The 22,224-nt window shown below is 42.9% G+C and overlaps 1 protein-coding gene across 1 annotated transcript in view; it reads left to right on the top strand.

Moving 5' to 3' along the window:
- The window catches only part of CDH18 (cadherin 18), a 222,992-nt gene that overhangs the window by 74,622 nt on the left and 126,146 nt on the right, over positions 1 to 22,224 (top strand). The window contains exon 3 of the mRNA XM_056854114.1: positions 13,837 to 13,956. Within this exon, the coding sequence (XP_056710092.1) occupies positions 13,837 to 13,956 (120 nt within the window). The remainder of the gene's footprint in view (positions 1 to 13,836; positions 13,957 to 22,224) is intronic.

Genomic DNA, 22,224 nt, shown 5'->3' with positions numbered 1-22,224 from the left:
AGGATTAATGAATTGATAATCCCATAATCATTATGGTGTACTGTGTTGGAACCACCCTGCATGCTGATGAACCTGTTTGAGTGGTAATTTCCAATATTCCCAAATCTGCCTAAAGGTTGGGGGTGAGTTATTGGCATTGTTTAAGAAACATGAATGCTCGTCAAGCATGTTATCTGACCAGCAAAGACTCGTCCTCGTTCCTGACCTATTGTATTCTAAACTTCTGCAGTCTGTTATTGTCAGTGAGTGGAAACCTGCAAGGTAGGGAGTGTGTGGGCAGAGAAGCCAATAAAGAGAATCTGTTAATGCCCCCCTTCAAAATGAATGGTTCAGACTGAGGAACTCTGACCAGGCAGAAGTTTTAGAACATCATTCGCCCTTTGTATCATCTTACCCTTACTGATAGTTGCACTACTGCTCTCTGGCCATTTGAAGTGGTTGCAGTAGGATTACTAGGTCTCCCCTGGCCACCGGCAGGGGATGCGTACGTAGGGTTGCCAGATACAACTCCTGGAGATTTGGGAATGTAGCCTGGGGAGGACAAGGACCTCAGTGGGATATAATGCCATAGAGCCCACCCTCCAAAGCATCCATTTTCTCCAGGGGAGCTGATCTCTGTAATCTGGAGATGAGTTGTAATTCCAGGGGATCCTCAGGTTCCACCTGGAGGCTGGCATCTCTAGGTAGCAGCCAAGGACTCCAGAAAGCAGCAGCTCCTTCTTCTTCAGAGTTGCCATAGAGTCATCTCTTATTTGTTGCTTTAAGCAGGGAGGAGCATGGAGAGAGAAAAGCGGCTAGGCCCACTGGCTGTACCAAGAGTTTCACTTTCTCCAAATCTTAGATAAATCCATAAGATAAATCTTAGATAAATCCATAAGACTAGTGTTGACACAGAGGAAGGATGAGATGGCTGAAATATAGATGACCGTTCGATAATCTGATTCTTTGCTTGCAGCCCATTTTGAGTCTCCCTCCCCCCCCCCCAACCATTTGCTTCCTATCTAATTAACCTAATCGATTTCTTTGTCTTTTGTGGTGGGTCTGATGCTCGTCTTTCAGGCAGAACTGCTAATAAATAGTGATGGGAGTCATTTTGTTTTATCATGGGGATGAATAATTTAATGGCTTTCCGTCCAAATATTACCATCTGCTCTAAAGAGACGTAACTTCCCCAAGTCATACTTTTAGAAGAATGTTTTCTGGAAATGGTTGGAGGACCGAACAACTGTTAACCTTCGTTTCCTGGAATGATAGTCTTCCTGTGTGGAATATCAGAGTTGGCAAAGTCATTGTGAGCCTCTGCGTCAAATGTCTGTTTGCATTTTTATTCTTAGAGCTAGGGTGGTGTAGTGGTTAAGAGGTATCTGGTGTGGGGAGAGGGAAGGCAACTGTAAGGTGCTTTGATTCTCCTTAAAAAAAAGGTAGAGAAAGTCAGCATATAAAAACCAACTCTTCTTCTTCTTCTTCTTCTTCTTCTTCTTCTTCTTCTTCTTCTTCTTCTTCGAGGTAGTTCTGTCATCAGCATTCAGTTGGTATGTTGCAGTATGTTTACTTTGATATTTACTAAAGAAATGTTTACCAAAAAGTAGAAGGTTCTCATCATGGCTGCTTCTTGCCATAGGTACTTCTGCTGCTTGCTCCACCCACCTTTTTCTCCCCACCTATTACAGGCCAAGCATGGAATCCTGCTTACCGTTTCACAGCAAAGGCAGACAGAAGGACCAGAGGGGGGATAAGAGGCAGAAGCTTGAACTTACTCGTTTTTATTGGTGTATTGGTGTAGGAGTGTGTGGCTGTCCTCGACAAGGGCCAGGGCCTTTTCAGCCCTGGCCCCGGCTTAGTAGAATTCCCTCCCTAATAACATCAGGGCCCTGTGGGACCTCAAAGAGTTGTACAGGGCCCGCAAGATGGAGTTATTCCACCAGGCCTATGGTTGAGGGCAGCCGCAGGTTATCATCTATTGCTGTCCTCCCTGCCTTCCCCCTATTTTGTTATTGAATTGCTCTAAATCTTCCAGCAGCTGGTTTGCTGATGGTACGCCATTGATGGGTTAATTTATTATTATTGTTTAAATACTTTAAGACTTTGAAAAGTAAGTACTTTTAAAATTCTCCCGGGGGGGGCATTTTTCAAGATAGAGTCACCAAATTCACAGTGTAGCTGCAAGGGACTCTCCTTGCATGAACCCTAAAGTTTGGTGAAGATTGGGTCAGAGGGTCTAATCTTATGGGGTCCTGAAGGGGTTGACCTCCTCTCCCTTGGAAAAACATTGTAGACTTTACCATGCATTTCTATAGAGGGGGTGACCCCTTTGGGACCTTATAAACTTGGACCCTCTGACCCAATCTTCACCGAACTTCGGGGTTCATGCAAGGAGAGTCTGTTGAATCTACCCTGAAAATTTGGGAATCTATCTCCAAAAATGCTTCCGCAGGAGCTTCATAGACTATAATGGGCTGAATTTTTTCAACAAACCTGAAAATAAGCAGGTATTCAACTTATTTTGGGTTTACCGGAAAAAAATAGGGCCCAATAAACCCGAACCTGAAATTTACTGATTTTTTTTTTTTTTACACCCCAAGGCTACTTTCTGCAACCCTGGAACCTCATCAAGGATTCACCAGCTGATTTTGGTAGAAGCTTTTACTATCTGGAGGGGCAGGGCTTCACTCTTTTACAGTTCCTATCAGTGGTTTGAAATTGGGAACTCGTGGGAAACTTGGTGTATTCTTTACAACTGTGACTTTTCTGGCCAGTACCAACCAGATGCAGGGGACCCAATTCAAAAACAGATTAACTAAAACATTGAAAGAACAACAATTTCTTGTATTTTGGATATTATATAGGTGACACAACCCAGTTTGTTGAGCACATGAAGTTTAAACAGGTGCTTAGCTCTCCTGTTTAAATCCATGGAATCCAGAAGCACTTCTCTTTGCTGGATTGTGGCCATGCTGGTCAAACAATATGAACCCAGTCTAACCACAATTATGTGGTATAATAGCAATATCAATGGGATGTATGTGCTTAACCTCCTTTTAAACCAGTGGGATTTACTTGGCTGTTTGTGTTGTGCCCATGTTCTCTGAATGGATTAAAATAATTTATTTATTTGTTTGTTTGTTCGACTTTTATGAGACTCTTTCACGACTTTCAAGTCAGGCTCAGAGGGGCTTATTTTTTATTTTTATTTCTTTATTTATTAGATTTTTAACCTGCTGTTTCCCTACCAAAGCCTACCTCAGAGCGGCTTACATCCAAATATAGTTTCCAACAATATTCCAATTAAAATACAAACCACATAATATATAAATATCACCAACGGTTAAAATCCCAACAATTTACAATTTAAAACCACAATATATCTTAAAATTAGCAAAGGTTCCCTAAAACCATGTAACAGTTAATAATGAGGATGAATTCATAGGGGGAAAGTAAGGAAAAAAACAATAGGATACTCTTTATAAGGAAATTAATAAAAAGGAAAAGAGGGAAGGAGGGGGCCAGCGAGATGAAAGCCATTGTGTTCTCAACTGTAGACTCGGTGGAACATCTACGGCTTACAGGCCCTGCTGAATTGCTTCAGGTCCTGGGGCTCACTTGACAAAGTGTTCTGCCAGGCTAGGGCCAGAGCCGAGAAGGCCCTGGCTCTGGTTGAGTACAACTAGATGCTTTTTTGGGCTAGGGACCACCAGCAGGTTGTTCCCAGCTGAGTGTAATGCTCTTTGTGGGGCATATTAGGAGAGGTGGTCCCACAGGTACGATGGTCCCAGACCATTTAGAAGAAGAAGAAGAGGTAGTTTTTATACCCTGTGTTTCTCTACCTTTAGGGAGTCTCAAAGTGGCTTACGATCACTTCCCCTTCCCTTCCTCACAACGGACACCTTGTGAGGCAGGTGGGGCTGAGAAAGTTCTAAGAGAACTGTGACTGGCCCAAGGTCACCCAGCAAGCTTCAAGTATAGGAGTGGGGAAACAAACCTGGTTCTCCAGATTAGAGTCCACCGTTCTTAACTGCCACACTATGCTGGCTCTTAGGGCTTCAAAGGTCAGTACCAAAACCTTGAACCTGATCCAGTACTCAATCTGGAGCCAGTGCAGCTGACAGAGCACCGGTTGTATATGTGCCCTCCATGGGGTCCCCACAAGGACCTGTGCCGCCTTCTGGACCAGCTGAAGTTTCTGGAGCAGTCTCAAGGGCAAGTTACAATAGTCTAACCATTGCATGGATCACCATGGCTAGGTAAGAGGAGGATAAGAAGGGTACCAGTTGCCTAATCTGGCGGAGATGATAAAATGCTACTCTGGCTACATTTATGACCTGTGCCTCCAGTGAAAGTGAGGCATCCAGCATCACACCCAAACTCCCGGTGTTGGATGCTGGTGTTAATTGCACCCTGACCCTAAGTTTCCCTGGCCCAGCCACAGAACCTCTGTCTTCGATGGATTCATTTTCAGCCAACTCTACTTCAACCACCTCACCATGGCCTCCAGACAACTGGCCAGTACATCTGGGGCAGCATCCCGCCGCCTGCCCATCAACAGATACAGTTGGGTGTCATCTGTATACTGATGACAACTCAGCCCAAAAATCCAGACCAGCTGGCAAGGGGGTGCATATACTTGCAAATACTTGCTTTTTTCCTAAATTGTATCTTGGGTGTTGAAGTAATGTTTGTATTTCTTCTTAGGTCCTTTTCCTATGCAAAAAAAAAATTACTCTTCATTTACTAAATGTTGATATATTAAGTGTTTAATGAGTGCATTTTCTGTTGGGTATATACCGATATGGTAGCTGCCCAAATGATGTATTAGCCGTGAAAAGATTAATTATGCCATTATTTATATAGTTTATTCTTCCCTATACACAAATTAATCTCCTTTTAGGAAATTGTAAACATAGGAAATTTTCTTAATGTATACAGCATGGTGTAGTGGTTAAGAGCAGTGGTTTGGAGCGGTGGAGTCTGATCTGGAGAACCGGGTTTGATTCCCCACTCCTCCACATGAACGGTGGAGGCTAATCCGGTGAACTGGATTTTTGTTTCCCCACTCCTACACATGAAGCCAGCTGGGTTACCTTGGGCAAGTCATGTTCTCTCATCCTCACCTACTTCACAGGGGGTCTGTTGTGGGGAGGGGAAGGTAAAGGTGATTGTAAAACTGTTTGATTCTGCCTTAAGTGGTAGAGAAAGTCGGTATATAAAAACCAACTCTTCTTCTTCTTCTTCTTTTTCGTCTTCGTCTTCTTCTTCACATACAAGATTAAATTAGTGCAGTTCTCACTGATAGGAAAACTTATTTTCGTGTACCATATATTATTGATTAAACTCAGAAGTAGTCTTTGTTCTGGTTAGAGGCGTATCCCTTACAAGGGCATAGGACAAACCAGTGCCTTGATGGTTGCATCTTCCTATTGCAGTAGCACTGATGATAACTGTGGATGAGTGTTGGAAAATGTGTTCCTCAGCCTCATTGCTTAAAAGGTTTGCAGCCATAGAGAGCCAGCATGGTGTAGTGGTTAAGTGCGGTGGACTCTAATCTGCAGAATTGGGTTTGATTCCTCACTCCTCCACATAAGTAGCGGACTCTAATCTGGTGAACCAGGTTTGTTTCCCCACTCCTCCACATGAAGCCAGCTGGGTGACCTTGGGCCAGTCACGGTTTTCTTACAGCTCTCTCAGCCTCACCTGCCTCCCAAGGGGTCTGTTGTAGGGAGAGGAAGGGAAGGAGATTGCAAGCCAGTTTGATTCTCCTTAAAAGATAGAGAAAATAGGCATATAAAAACCAACTCCTACTCCTCCCTCTTCTTCTTCTTCTTCTTCTTCTTCTTCTTCTTCTTCTTCTTCTTCTTTTTTTTCTTCAGTGTGGTTTCCTGTTCAAGGAATTAAATCCTGGGACAGAAACTCCAATTGAAAGCCCTCTGGGCAGACCTTCCCAAGAGATTCCTGCAAGAGATTCTGTTCATCTCATTGAGGAGAAATATACAAAGTAAATGGGGGTGGTGTTTCTCAGGCAGGGCTCCCCAACCTTCTTACGCTTGTGAACGCTTTTAGAATTTTCAGAAAGGGCAGTCAAGACCACCCTAAAAAGCTGAACCTTTATTAAAAACCTGGAAGTCTGCAGAACAGTCAATAAGGATCATTGCTCTTGAGTTTTAATTGATTTTAATGACAGGCATATTAATTCTTGGTGCTGCAAAATAGAATCAGGCATCTCTACAGGACTGTGTATAATGTATATCTCTTAGGCTTATTTTATTGTTTTTAAGCAAGATGGGAGAGGGGATATAATTTGCTTGAATAATGTAGGTTTTGAAACAACAGGAACAAAACAACCCAAGGTTCTTTGCAATGTAGTAGAGATGAGAGTGGAATTGGCGTGTTTTTCACAGGTCTGTTGAACTCTGTACTGTTCCTCTGTCAATATTAGTCCTTTTGTCTTTGATTAGATTTGGTATTTTGTTTTTTGTTTTGTTTTTTATGGCAGCCTTTTTCTTTCTTTCTTAAAATCTTTCTCTTAACCTTTCTCTTTTCTTTTGGTACCCTTGTGGTAAACATACCATTCACTCAAGGGATGTACTGACTTAAATTGCTCCTTCCCCCCCCCCTAAAAATATACCAAAAATGTGTGTATGATAGGAAAACAAAATACACCAAGTCTCTGTGAATAACTATATAAATAAAGATAAATTAAAATTGGGAAAAAGACCACCATAAAATGTTTCTGACCCCATGGCAGCCAATCATATAATGGATGTCATAGGGGGTTGGGTCTGTCACAAAGTCTGGGAACTTGTGGATATAAAACAGATTCCTCTCTTAAGTTCCTCCTTCTCTAAGGAAGTGGAGGAAAATGGTGATTGGTTCTTTGGTTTAGAGAAGAAATTCTTCTTGGTTTCAGAAGGTAGCCACATCTGACTGCAGTAGAACAGCTAGATTATTTATTTATTTATTCATGCATTCATCCATCCATTCATTCATTCATTTTCATAGCCCTCCCTCCCCCAAAAAAGCCAGGCTCAGAGTGGTTCACATAACAATAAATATACAACAAAACCTTGAAAACACATAAAACAATAGATTAAAAGCAGCCCTAACAAATGTTAAAATCTCATTTCTCAGTTGCTCATTGGATTGTGATATAAGGCCACAGCAGGGCCTGCAGGCAGTTCAAAACAGAGCCTGCAAGTAAGATCTGTATGCAGAACATATAATTAGGATAGCTGGATTAGATTTAGATGAAGGTGGAGTGAAAATTGAGGGGAGGAACATTAACAATTTGAGATATGCTGATGATAGTACATTACTGGCAGAAAATAGCGAAGACTTGAAACGACTACTGCTGAAAGTTAAAAGAGAAAGTGCCAAAGCAGGACTACAGCTGAACATCAAGAAGACAAAAGTAATGACTATGGAAGAATTACTCAACTTTAAGGTTGACAGTGAGGAAATGGAAATTGTTCAAGACTTTCTATTCCTTGGCTCCATCATCAACCAAAAGGGATACTTCAGCCAAGAAATCAGAAGGAGATTGAGACTGGGAATGGCAGCCATGAAGGAGCTAGAAAAGATTCTGAAGTTAGCCAAAATGCTCGGTTATGAATGTTTATGGAGAAATTAGCGTTCAATAACCGGCAAGGGGCATAACCTAGGGATCTTAACCAATGTTTACGGGAGTCCAATCCGAGACCCAATAAATAAGGCGAAGGCAAATGGATTTTAGTTTACTTATTACAAGAGTTTACTTATTAATAAAATATTTACACAAGCACGCAAATATCATATACACAACAACATACAGAATCTAGGAGCAAAAGAGAGGAGTATAGAGACAGTCGCCAATGTGGCAGGCCCTGATGACGGATTATACGGTACCTGTCCTGAAGCGGAGGTGTCCTGAGTTCCGTAGGCTAAAATACTGGGAAAGCGGGGCGAGGAAGAGGGGTCCTGGAGGATCAACCAGCGAGTCAGGAGGGGGGGGGTTGTGACCAGGGTGCGCAAAATCCAAATCACAGAGTGGCGGCAAGGAAGCCAAGGGAAGACTAAAATATCCTATGGAAGGTGGGGACCCCAGATATACTGTTTTCTGGGGAAGGGGGTTAATTGGATTATCCTCGTGGTTCCCAAGCTAAAACAAAAGGTGACAAAAAGGATTAATGGTCAGCTGCCGGGGTCGGGAAGTGGAGTAATTTAGTAAACTATGCTGGCTCACTTGAGGGGTTGACCTGGCCACTGCTCCTTGACTGCCGAGGGATGACGGGGCACTCTTTTCCAGGCGGTTTAGGCTTGCCTCTTTGTCTGGAGAGGCGGAGGCTTGCACCAGCTGGGGTTGCCATGACCAGTCCGGGAAATAGGCAACCCATTTCGTAACAATATGTCACTGGCAACCAAGATCAAGTTAATTCATACAATCATATTTCCTGTTACTATTTATGGTATGAGTGTAAAAGCTGGACAATAAAGAAAGCTGATAGGAAGAGAATAGATTACTTTGAAATGTGGTGTTGGAGGAGTGTTATGGATACCATGGACTTCCAAAACAAAAACAAAAAACAAGTAAGTGGGTTATAGATCAAATCAAGTCGGACTAGAAGCTAAAATGACTGAACTGAGGCTATTGTAGTTTGGCCACATTATGAGAAAACAAGAGTCACTGGAAAAAACAATAATGCTAGGAAAAGTTGAATGCAGCAGGAAAAGAGGAAGACCCAACAAGAGATGGATTGACTCCACAGCCCTCAATTTGTAAGACCTGAGCAAGGCTGTTAAAGATTGGATGTTTTGGAGGACATTGGTTCAGAGGGTTGTCATGAGTTGGAGGCAACTTGATGGCACTTAACACACAACACAGAAGATGTCATATTCAGGCAGCGGTGGAGTAAGGTAGGGAGGCAAGCATTGATAAGGGAAACCATAGCTGGCCTCAACCATAGGCCTGGTGGAACAGTTCTGTTTTACATGCTCTGCAGAACTCCATAAGGTCCCGCAGGGCCCTGGTCTCACTAGAGAGACTGTTCCACCAGGCAGGAACTAGGACAGAGAAGTCCCTGGCCAAGGCCAGCTGGACAATCTTTGGGCCAGGGATCACCAGTAGATTGGTATTTGATTATCTTTGTATTCTCTGGGGAGCATACCAGGAGAGGCAGTCTCGCAGAGTCCAGCAGCACCTTAGAAACTAAAAAGATTTTGGGGCTATAAGCTTTCATGAGTCAAAGCTCCCTTCATCAGTTTCACTTTCCAAAGAAGAGGCAAGGATTGCTCACTGCATGTCCACAGGGGAGTTTCCAAGGTCAGAGACATAAGAAAGTCTGTTACAACTGCCCGCCAGCAGCGGGTATCAGGTTTCAGTGTCCCTCTTTCCATGTAAGAGCTGTCAAGGAGTTTAGAATAAGTTGGGACAGGAGTGCTGGAGTCAGAAAGGGAGGCAGAAAGATTTGTAAGGTCAGTTACCGTCCAAGGTCAGTATTCCAGAAGTTTTAATGTCAGGTGGCAGTCAGGTCAGCATGAAGCAAACATGTTGCATCGACACCCAGCACTCTTTCCCAAGATGTTTTTATGCAACACTCTGGGAACATGCTGGCTTTGTCTCTGGCTGGGTCCTGCAGTTACTCAATCATTCTCTACCTGTAGTTGCTGACATGCAGCCAAACGTGCACTGTGTCTTTGAGCTTGCAGGTCCACTCTCAGCTGCTTCCTGTTCCCTTCCAAGGGCACTGGGGATCCTGGAGAACAGGGGCTCTGAGGTTGATCTACTGCCCCGAGGTCAGAGAGTACCTCTGAGCTAACTGGCTGCTGTGTGTCTGGGAGTGCCTGCATTTGGTCTTCCAGCTGGACAGCTGGAGGTGACTGTGGCCTGCTTTCACAGGCCTCCTTCTCCTCCTCTGAGACCTCACTGGCACTAAGCCCAGGCTGGGCCATGACAAAGTCTCTGTCTATGGCCAAGCTGAGATTAGATGGCTGTGAAGCATCTGCCCAGGATGAACTCCACTCTTTGCTCGGGAATCAGTTACTGTTTGAAGAAACTTATGTTTATGAAACAATGCAGTGACTTCCAAGAGAGATCAATCTCAGTAATTAATAAAAGTATCAGCACTTGTCTGTGAAACACTTTAGATACATCTTGAATTACAAAATATCTCTTGTATATAACCACCATAAATTCTTCACGTCTGTTGTTTTGTTACAAGCAGCATTCATGTTATGACACTTCATTAACCTGACCTTTACATTCCCCTCTAAGGAGACAAATAAAGCTATTTTAAGTTTTACTTCAAAAAGTCTCTTATGTGCCAAATATTTCTGACCTTTATATAAAAGTAAATAGAGAATCCATCACACATGCATACAAAAGAGAGAGTATGTATGGCCTTTCACCAGGGGATGGGTGAACTTCCTGTTTAGACTCAATTATCTTACACCAGTTTCCAATATTTTTCTGTTGTTCAATTCCTTTGAAAATTCTGCTGCTTACTGTTCATGAAAAATGGGATGTAAGCCAGAGTAGAAAACCCACAAGTTGTACAAAAAGCTTCTATTAACTTTCACGAGAAGGTCTCTCAAAAAGGGAAGGTTTGAATAAGCATCAAATCAAGGCCAAGAGATGGGGTTTGGTCAGGAAGTCAACACTTTCTACTGGGCAGTTCTACCTCTACCCTCCCCAAAAAATCCATTCTCCCGTGGCTTCAAAATTTCCAGAAATTTTACATTGTTACCAGAAAGAATGGAAAAATCCTTATTTTTCCAGAATGTAAACTCTGATTTTTTTTTCATTCTGTTACCTATGGGTTTTTAACAGGTTTTTTTTTGTGTGTGTGTGTGAAACAATGTTAAGGTTATGCTGTGCTAACTCTTAAGTCCCTCCTTTGAGAAAACAGCCCATGAGTAGTCAGATGCTTGGAGTTTTCATAAGTCTTCTCCTTGTTTTCACCCATTCTGGTTCCTGTGAGACAGGAAGCAATTCGAGATTTTAACAGTGCACCAAAAGAATGGCAAGTCAGGCAAGTCAGATTTGCATTCTCAGTAGACATTTGCCATTTTTTTAATTAAACTGCTTCTTTAAACATTAAAGCTTTGTCTGTGGAGGAACTTTCAGATTTGCATCAGCATGTATCTTTGCAAAATCTCAGTGATAAAGCAACAAAGAATAAGCAAATAGAAAGAAAAAAGGAAACTAGTATAAAATTGGGGGCATCCCAAACTGGTAGGACCCTGATGTAAAAGGTAGGGAAATGGAGGGGAAATTATGAGACAGACTCTAACAGCCCATTCCTGAGAATGGGGCTGAAAGTTCTTTGGAGGTGGCGTGACCTGGCCGCCGGCATAAATACGTGTAATCACGTGATTACATGCATTTACACCGGCGGCAAGGCCAGTCCTGGTAGCCGCTGAGCACTGCAGGACCGCACCTCCCCCCTCCACTGGCGCAGCCTCTCCGTGGCACCAGCAATGGTGTGGAGATGCCACGCCGGTGCAGGGGGCGTTCTGGGGGCGGGGCGGGGGGAGGAGCCCCTTTCGGCCACTTGCACCGGTGGCCGGAACAGCCTTGCTATGCCTGCTGTTTAGCAGGCGCAGCCTTGCTGTTTTCAATGGGGCAAAAAGCCCCAGTTGAACAAAAACAAGCCCCAAATTGGCTTTTTTTTTGTTTAACGGCGTCGCAGAAACGGCTTAGGAAGAGGCGCTGCTGTGCCTCTTCCCCGCCGTCCCCGTACGCCTCAGCTCAGGAATGGGCTTTAAATGTTTAGGTTGCAGTCCTGCTATTTGTTGTCCTGCTAAATGCTATTAGGTTGCCAGTCCCCACACTGGAGTCACAAGCCTTATACATGCAAGGTATTCTCACAAAGAGTGGGCAAGAAAAATGATCTGTGTGCTGGGGGCAGAATGGTATTTTTAAAATCCAGATATCAGAAAGCCAAAAAATATTGTTTTTTCTGGATTCCGGACACTGGTTTGGTATTCAGATCCTTTTTATAGGGGGGGGGGGGATTCCAATATTGTTCAGCTCCATTATACCTTATGGGGAATCTATGTGGGGTGCTGGGGGGACTCTTTTTACTGGCACTAAGATTGTAGTGAAAGTGCTGGTGCCAGTCCTTTAAATAGCCCCCAGATTTTGAGTGAATTGGACCTCTTGGCTCCTGAACAAGGTGCCCCCAGCCTCCATTGAGTCCTATATAAAAAGTATTAGAAATGTAAAACCCGTGAATCCATGCCAATATGCAACCCAAGAATCTCCCAAGCCAAAACAGACAGGAACACCCTTGCAAGCCTAGCAAATTTAAAACCAGGGAACTGAGCCAATGTGCAATTCATGAATCTACAGCAATGTCAAACCTGAGAATCCACCACAAAAAAGGTAAACCTGACACTAAGCAACTCGAGCAAAGAACACAATATTGCAAAGTCAACCAAAGCAATTTGAAAGGGTATAATCTAAGACAAACCAACCTGGGAAGTTAATATCAAGGTTGGGAAGACACAAACACTCTGAAGAAGAAGAAAACATAAGAGGAGAAAAGCAGTGTTTTATGGATACAGCATAAGATTCCAAAACGTAAGGACAGGGCAAATCTTTCATAGGAAACCATTTTTAGCTCTTAGTCAACTGAATTTCCTATAAATTTTAAAAGATTCCAGTGGATGCTTCCTTTCTGACAATATTATTAAAGATAGCTTTTCTTTTTTTTAAAGAGCCATTACCCACATAGGAAGTTTTCCCATGCCATTGCAAATGGAAATAAAAAGAATTTGACATGCATATAACACATTTGGCACACATAAAAAGAAAAAAAAGTAAGTGTAGGTGCAGAGGAAGGCACTGGGAAACCACCTCTGTTAGTCTCTTGCCATGAAAACCCCAAAAGGGGTCGCCATAAGTCGGCTGCGACTTGAAGGCACTTTACACACACACATGTTGCACCCAGATTGCATGTGCATTCACTGTAACTTGTGCACATGGCTCATGTATCTTCTGGGCTTCTGCATAATTAGAGGTGCTTATAAAATTGTCTTAGCACAGGTTATATACTATACATCCTGAACTTTTGTCTTAACTGTCCCTCATCACTTGTATAACAGGGCAGTCAGTAGCAGTAGAAAACCTTAAAGACTAACAAAATTTCTGGCAGGGTATGAACTTTTGTGAGCCACAGCTCACTTCTTCAGATACCATGTGAAATTGATATATATTTTTTTCAAAACAGCCAAACTACAGAACACAAATACCAAGTCCATAGGTGCATATCTTAAACTACGCCTCTTGAGCCAAAGAAGATATGACAATTAGAGGAACAGAATAGTGTCTCAGCAGCAAACCCAAGTAAGCTGAGGACTGTTCAAGTTTAGAAACCCGATCTTACACCGTTGTCCAATTCAAGCTGTATTTTGAATTTCTTACTATATGCAATTAGGAATTCTTCTCCAGTAGGAATTCCTTTGGTAACATGCTGTTCCCATGTTATTTGTTCATATCATGAAATGAAATTGCAGGTGTTTCCCAGATGTTAGTGGAATTATGAAACTGGATACAAGTTATCATTGGGGGGGACTGTTGAAATATAAGTCAATCACTCTAAATAGTGAGTATGTAGAAACACATACAAAACACATGCCAAAGTGTGCATGTATACACTGTATGCAGAAATTCACAGTGGATCCTCAGGACTCATAACAGAACATCTGATGCAGCAAAACCTATGAAGACATATAGAATAAAATGAGTTACATTTGTTCAACTCTGGGATCTAGTTGTCTTGAGAGGTTTTTTTTTTTAAACTTATTGCATTAGTTAAACCATGCACATGTATGTTGACTACATCTCTTTTTTCGTTGTCATTACAGGTACCTCAGTCCTTCAGGTGACAGCTACAGATGCAGATGATCCCACATATGGAAATAGTGCCCGGGTAGTGTACAGTATTCTTCAGGGACAGCCATATTTCTCTGTTGACCCTAAAACAGGTAAGCATATGTCTTTTAAAATGCAAAGTAGATGAGCATATTCTGTTGGTGGACTGAACAACATGTGTTAACTAGATTCTTCAACATTCAAGTCAGCACATTGTATAGGTCCAGAGAAGAAACAATAGGCATAACATAAGGTACAAGATGTACCTTCCCCAAATCTGCTCTGAACTCTGGGGGACTTTGGACATTACATTCTAGTTCTGCATTTGAGAGAGGCAGTGTGATGTAGTGGTTAAGAGCGTTGGGTGTTTTATGCATGGTCGCTTAACCCTCCTTTATTCCCTGTTTCATCCAGGATCAAATTTTTGGGTATGCACGTTACCTCATTCCTTGGAGGCTCAATGCTGCTTCAACGCAAAATGAACTCGGCTTTTCCCATTCTTCTTCTTGCCCAAATTAAACTGTGGATCCTGGCTCATTCCAGAATCACTGAGCGAGCGTACAACTTTCTCGGGTTGAGCTTTGCCCCACCCTTTTCCAATCCCCTCTTCAAGGCAGCATCCAGATAGCCAAACAGGGGAAGCACAGAAGAGTGGCTTCTCTCACAGCCAATCACGAAGCAGTGTGTAAAGAGGCAGGGATTCAAGTGCTTCCTGCTTCCTCGGAGCTCTTTCTGAGCAAAAGAAAGGCTTTTTTTTAAATGAGGCTTGGATTTCTCTCCCCCCCCTTCTTTCAGATTGCTCTGTTTTTTGTTTTTAAAATGCTTTTTTAATGCGGCAGTTGGGTTTGGGGGGAGGGAAATCTCACACGAGGTAAGCATTTAAAGGGGTGGGACTTGATTTGAACTTGGAGACTGCTTTTCTGTATTCAAGCCTCCATTAGCCCACAGTTTCGTCCCTGATCATTCTAGCCAATACATACACTTTCCCCCAACCTGGGTTACTTTGATCCTGGCTGAAGCGGGGAATAAAGGAGGTTAAAGCGACCATGCATAAATGACCTTGGGCTAGTATGCAAGAGACCCAGGTTCGATTCCCCACTCATGCCATGGAAGCTTGCTGGGTGACCTTGGGCCAGTCACACTTGCTCAGCCTAAACTACCTCACAGGGTTGTGGTGAGGCTCAAATGGAGGAGAGGAGAACAATGTAAACTATTTTGTGTCCTCGTTGGGAAGAAAAAAATAAATAAATTAAATAAAATAAACTCTTGCAAATTTTATTCCAAGGCTTTGAGGGTATTTGAATTCTTTGCAGCATTTTAATGTGAATGTTGTTCCTCTTTTTCTATAAATAATATGCTTTCACTATGGATTTTTTTAATCTCAAGAGGTTCATTTCTTGGTTGTAGCTGTTGGTTCTCTACATAAGTCATGGCTTAAAAACCACCCTGTGCAGAGGCTTCCCATTCTCCTCTATCAGGAGAAAAATTCTTGGCATGCATAGGCATTCCCCTGCTGCTTTTACTGTCCTTGGGAAATTTGAGTTTGTTTTATTACATTAGCTACAAGCTGCAGCTTTGTGTTTGTGCAGTGGATTGTGGCTCTCTTTGTGCTTAGTGTTTTTCTCTCGTGTAGGTTGAAAATACATCTGAACTTTCCAAACTTATCTTGAAATATTCGCTGTGCTGACTGCACATGATCTTTCTATTTGTTTTTTGGGAGAGAGTGTCCTTCAGTGAATTAAGTATGATGAATTCAGGAGAAATGAGCCACTGAGGCTGCTGGTGAGCAATTCACAGGGGCCATAACCCAATGATGGAATGCATGCTTTGCACCAAGAAGAGCCCATGGATCACTCCTTGGCAACTCCATGCGAAAGCATCTCTGGGTAGCACGACTTGGGAAAGCCTCTTTATGGTCATATATGCACGGGTACTTTCACCCATGTTTGCCCCTGGTTTGTCTCGGTTGTTCTTTGGAGTTACACATGAGTTTTCCATCCATTAGAGATGTCCTTGCTGCCAGCCCTCATGAATCCTGGGACATCCCATTCCTCTGTTAACCCAATTCTTCCCTCTCCCCTGAGCTTAGCCCGGGTGAAATCCCTGTACACAAGGCAAACTGCGGGACACGCAAGCTTGGTTTCTCTCACAGCAAGCAGACAGCCAGTTACAAAGCAGCATGTCAAGGGGTGGGGATTCAAATGCTTCCTGCTTCCTCTGAGCTCTTTCTGAGCAGAAAAAAAGGCTTTTTAAAACCGAGGCTGGGATTTCTCCCCCCCTCTTTCAGATTGCCCTGATTTATGTTTTTATGTTCTTAAAATGCTTTTTTATGCAGCAATTGGGTTTTGCAGGGGGGTTCTCTCACAGGATGCCCTACAAAGTAAGCCAATTACAAAGCAGCATTTAAGGGGGCAGGGATTTGATTTGAGCTTGGAGACTGCTGGTGCAGAGATTCCCAACAGGAAAGTGTGGGTCCAGTGAGCAACGAACCTCAGGTAAAATTCCCATGCGTAAACAACCTATGTGTCCTGGAGGAGCTGCTTCCAACCAGAATATACAATACAGAGCTGGATGAACGAATGGCTGGGCTTGGTATAAACCAGGCTTATACAGTCATATGATCCTAAACTCACAGTTGCCTATTTGCATGATAGTATTTCTAAAACTGGCTGGATACAAGTTAGGGTCGTCAGCTCCAGGTTGGGAAATACCTGGAGATTTTGGGGGCAGAGCCTGAGGAGGGTGGGGTTTGGGGAGGGGAGGGACTTCAATGCCATAGAGTCCAATGGCCAAAGCAGCCATTTTATCCAGGGGAATTGATCTCTATCGGCTGGAGATCTGTTGTAACAGTGGGAGATCTCCAGCTAGTACCTGGAGGTTAGCAACCCTAATACAAGTGGATCCTGTGAAAGATTTGTGGGATCAAAGCTACCCACCCCCCACATCCAGATCCAAGGTTAGAGACCATAGGAAGGAAGCTTGCATGAAAAATCTTTGCCTGGGAACTCAGGTACTCAGCATTTGGGGAACTCAGCCAGAGGCAATAAATGGTGTTACACCCTCCTGTCATATTTTGGCAGATGTAGAGTGTCCCTGCCTTTCCTTGATAGCTACTCAAATCCTCACAGTTTGCAACTAGAGCAACTGCCCTATGAGAAGCAGTTAAAAACCTTAGGGCTGTTTAGCTTAGAAAGAAGGTGGTTAAGGAAAGACATGATAGAGGTCTGTAACATTATGCATGGTATGGAGAGGGGACAGGGAGAAGCTCTTCTCCCTCTCTCATAATACTAGATCACAGAGTCATCTGCTGAAACTGGAGGGTGACAGATTCAAAACTGATCAAAGGAAGTATTTCTTCACATAATGCATTGTTAAATTGTGGAACTCCCTGCCCCAGGATCATCATTTATTGAATACAGTCAATGACCAGCATAACAATTGTGGTAATACAATTATCCCAACATTTATTGAACTGTCTCTCATGCCAACAATCTCCATATTCTGATGGCAATGTAACAGAACTTCGCCACTGTGTATGAGACAGTGGTGTTCTTATCTTCAAGCAAAAAACTTGCCATTGAAGTGCTAGCATATCTAAAAGGACTAGAGTACTCATGAAACCTGGCTGGCAAAGGTAGAATTAGGTGATTACTAATATCCATGTAAAATTCACAATTCAGTAATATATGTTCGATTGACTCGATCTCATTACCATTGCAGGGGCATCCTGCTCCAAGGTGTAGTTATGGCTGCCAACTGAGAAAGCTTTAAGAAGGGAGTGGACATTTTCATGGAGGAGAGGGCTATTCATGGCTATTAGTAAAAATGGATACTAGTCATGATGCATACCTATTCTCTCCAGGATCAGAGGAGCATATGTACAGCGCATCCTGACTTCTAAGGATGAAAGTCCTTAGGAGGCCAGGAAGGGGCTGCACCGGCGTTGGCGGCCCCCTCACTGGTGTCTGGGCTACTTGCACCACTTTAAGTGGCCCCAACACTGGCAGGGAGGCCCGGATGCTGATCTCCCAGCAGCGTCACCCCAGGATGCCAACTAGGCCTTCTGCCGGAGTCCCACCGGCATAAAGGCCCATGCCAGCGTTCCATGGGGCGTTCCAGTGTCCCCGGGGGCATTCCGTGGGCATGCTGGGGAAAGGATGCTGTGGGCATGCTGTGTCCCCTTTCAGCACAGCACGCTGCTGGCGAGAATGGCGGTGCTGTGCCTGCTTTTTATCAGGTGCAGCCTCGCTGTTCTCTATGGGGCAAAAAGCCCCATTTAAAATGTAAAAAGCCTTTAAAGGGCTTTTTTGAGCTGTCGGCGCCTGGGAAACAGATTAGTAGGTGCCACCGCGGTGCCTCTTCCCCGCCGTCCCTAGCCGCCGACAGCTCAGGTATGGGCTGCCAGTGTATTAGGTGCTTTGGAACACAGGCAGGATAAATGCTGCTGCAGTCGTCTTGTTTGGGGGCTTCCTAGAGGCACCTGGTTGGCCGCTGTGAACAGACTTGCTTGACTTGCTGGGCCTTGGTCTGATCCAGCAGGGCTTTTCTAATGTTCTTATGTCCATACATGGCTATTGCAGTTTGCAAACAAGTGGGGTTTAATGAATAAACTTCCAGACAGTTGATTATTTTGCGTGTATATTCTATGTCCTGCATCCAAGTTCAATAATGAGAAACTTATCAATCCTTCAGCATTTCATTTTTGTTCTTTCTGACTTTTGCAGGCCTCAATATGAATTGAAATGGTTTTCTGTACACTTTTAGGAAGATCGTTATAATGTGATTTTTGAAAATGTACCTTACTAAATGAACATGTTTTTTTTAAAAAATGATTCTTTTGGTGATTTTGTGAGTGACAGAATATGACGGGTGTTTTTCAGAGAAATTCATTTTTAGTGTTTTTGATAACAAAGAAACTGAAAGTACTATTCAAGTCCTCTCTGTTAATTTTGATAGCATTTTCTCCCAGATAGAGATCAATGCCAGCAGCTTACTTGCTGTTTGATTGTGAATATTTTACACCGTTTAAAATGCCACATTCCTCTTTGCATTTTGAAATATAAAATTATCTCATCAAAATAGCACTAGATTTACAGCTCCATTAGTCACAAAAATATTGTTGTTCAGCAAAAAATGAATGCAATTGTTGAGGGATAAATTAATAGTTTTGGAACTGTATGTGTCAGATATATATAAGGCATTAGTCTGCAGGGTGTCTGTGCGCTTAGACTGAAAGGGCATTGTACTGTGTGTATTTCTATTGTGTATGTGTGGTACTAACCTCATATTATTCTCGTTATTATGTTATCTTTTCTTAACTTATTTTGCTCTTGGTAATCCTGGTTCATGTTATGTAATGGGGGTATCCAATCTTTTTGAGCCTGTGGGCACCTTTGGAATTCTGACATAGATTGGGTGGTAGGGTTGCCAGCTCTGTGTTGGGAAATACCTGGAGATTTTGGGGGCGGAGCCTGAGGAGGGTGGGGTTTGGGGAGGGGAGGGACTTCAATGCCATAGAATCCAAATGCCAAAGCGGCCATTTTTTTCCAGGTGAACTGATCTCTGTCGGCTGGAGATCAGTTGTAACAGCAGGAGATCTCCAGCTAGTACCTGGAAGTTGGCAACCCTAGTGATGGGTACAACTACAAAATGGCAGCCACAGGAGGTGGATCCACCCACAAAATGGCAGCCACAGGAGGCAGAGCTATACATTCACAGGAAGCCAACAGTAATAACACCAACACGGTGGTGGCTGCTGCAACAGAATCAATGTTATTTTAATCTGCTCAGCCAATCAAATTTCTGGTGTCCAATCAGAAGTCCTGCATACTCCCACCACTTTCTAAAAAGACTTGGTTGGCACCAGGAAAGGTGTTAGTGGGCATCATGGCGCCCACAGGCACCACACTAGGGACACCTGATTTCTGCACTCTTTTACTAACCCCATTTTTTCCAGGCCTCCCTATCTCAGTGCCAAGATAGACTATTCTGTTTGCTGGGAGTTGTACAGTCCTGGTGGTTCTCTAAAGCCTCGTGGAGGCTGTGAAAGTACTTTAGCTAGCCCCTGAGGACCAAGTCCTGGGGAATGCCCTGAAGTACTTGTGCAAAGGCTCAGGCATCTTCTCTCCAAGTAAGAGCTAACGTGGTGTACTGGTTAGGAGCAGTGAACTCTAATATGGAGAACTGGGTTTGATTCCCCACTCCTCCACATGAGTGGCAGACTCTAATCTGGAGAACCAGGTTGGTTTCCCCACTCCTCCATGTGAAGGAGTGGTTGGCCACTGTGTGAATGGACTGCTGGACTTGATGGGCCTTGGTCTGATCCAGCAGGGCTTTTCTTATGTTCTTATGAAGCCAGCTGGGTGACCTTGGGCCAGTCATGGTTTTCTTAGATCCTCACCAACCTCACAAGGTGTCTGTAGTAGTAGTAGTAGTAGTAGTAGTAGTAGTTTATTGTATAAGACCATAGGCGATTACAATCTAAAAAAATATAACAGCAATTTTAAAATGTACAAGCCAATATAATTTAAAAAATACTTTAAATTCCCCCAGTCAATTCTGTCCAGCTTTCCACAATTTATATTTGCTTCTCTCTGATTTTCTTGGCTGCCAGGCCATAAAGTGCCATTTTGGGGGGAAATATAGGGATCCATATCTGATAACAAATGAATTAATTTATCAGCATCAGATAATGATTGTAATGCAGATAGAATGTTTGCCAAAAACTAATTTCAGGGTTCAATGTATAAAGAGAGGTGTCTTGTGGGGAGAGGAAGGGAAGGAGATTGTAAGCTAGTTTGAATCTCCTGAAAAGATAGAGAAAATCGGCTTATAAAAAACCAACTCTTCTTCTTCTTCTCTGGGTGAGTAGGAGGAGGTTGGGGATAGGATGATAATAGTCAAATGAACTGGGATGAAAAGGGGTAGCTGAAAAACATCTTGCTGTCATAGAGTGGTTATTTTCCCTAGAATGGACACATATTTCGGTCCAAATGGGGAGGATTTTCCATCAGCGCCAGTGCTGTTCAATCCAGAAAATATTCCTCAGCAATATTAAACACCTGTCCACCTAACTATCCTAAGAAAGATGTTATACAAAGCCTTTCTGAAAATTCAGAATTGAGGAAATTATGTCCTGTTCACCTAAAACAGGGAAGCCTTGGAAATCTAATGCTGAATTACACTTTCTGTGGTTTGCTGATAGCCTCCACCAAGTATTTCAAAATGTATTATTATAAGTTATTGATTTCTACTTTGTGGCACCAAGAAGAGTTCATGTTGAAGAATCAAAGCTCATTTTCTTGGTCAAGCCTCTCTCGATTGCAGACACATATTTCCAGCAGGCTGTTTGATTTTACTTATGCGGACATTTCTTGGTGTCTTTTCAAGCAATCATTTCACCATTTGTCTTTAAATCTCAAGTACTTGAGCAAAAGAGGTCGTGGGGGAATTTTGTTTCCTGATTATTATTTTTCCCATTCAAGTTGCACCACCTCTTTTCTTCAATTTTATATTTGCTGTGGTCACAGTATCTGTTTCACTGCAATAGGGAAATCTGGTTCAAAACACTCTCGAAATAATACTTCCGCCTTTGTTGTAACTCTCTCAGGCATTCAGTTTTCCTCTTTGGTTATAGTTCCACTAATCTGCACCGTAATAAAGTTCTCATCATTTTGATGCATGCTAAGGAAAGCTGATCTCCTGTGTGACTTGATGCCTGCTGTGGTAACTGCAGGCCACTGTCATCTGTAACCACTAATTTTTTAAATGTCAGAGAAAAGCTGTAGCAGCTAAAATTTTAAACATTATAGAGAAACTGGACAAGTTCCAGAATCTGCCTCCATTCTGGAGGTGGCCAAATATGTGCTTAGTATCTGGTAGCAATGAACGTTTGCTAGATGTGCTTTTCTATACATTGTATATTGTCTTCTTTTTTAGGGGGAGGGGAAACGCACATATGGAATTTGAGAATATTTCCTGTTAGCATTTTGTGGAAAAGAAAAATCTCAAGACATGATGCACAATAAAACCTCAAAGCACACAACTTGGCTACAAAAAGAATGTACTGTACAGAATTCTTCTTCCCTGTATTTTCCTTTATTTGTTGCCTACCGATTTATAATCGGTGTTAAGTTCTAACAATAAGCCACAGCACTGAAAGTCTGTCTGTCTGTTGGTCTTCCTTCTCCTACCATCTTTGGTGATATGGAATGGAAAAGTAACATCTGAAAGATGAAAGCCTCGTTCAGGAAAGGCAATATAGTATGCCCTGGCAATCCGCAGGAGTTTGGTTTCTGGGATCTCCACAAATTATGAAATCTGCAAATGCTGGGGGGTGGGGGGGTCAGCAGCATCTGGAGCCAGACTACGAGGCCCAAATG

The sequence above is a fragment of the Euleptes europaea genome, chromosome 8 (assembly GCF_029931775.1).
Source record: "Euleptes europaea isolate rEulEur1 chromosome 8, rEulEur1.hap1, whole genome shotgun sequence".
In the NCBI taxonomy this organism is placed as follows: Eukaryota; Metazoa; Chordata; class Lepidosauria; order Squamata; family Sphaerodactylidae; genus Euleptes; species Euleptes europaea.
The sequence above is the reverse complement of the archived record's forward strand: the minus strand, read 5'-3'. Positions and strand labels throughout refer to the sequence as shown.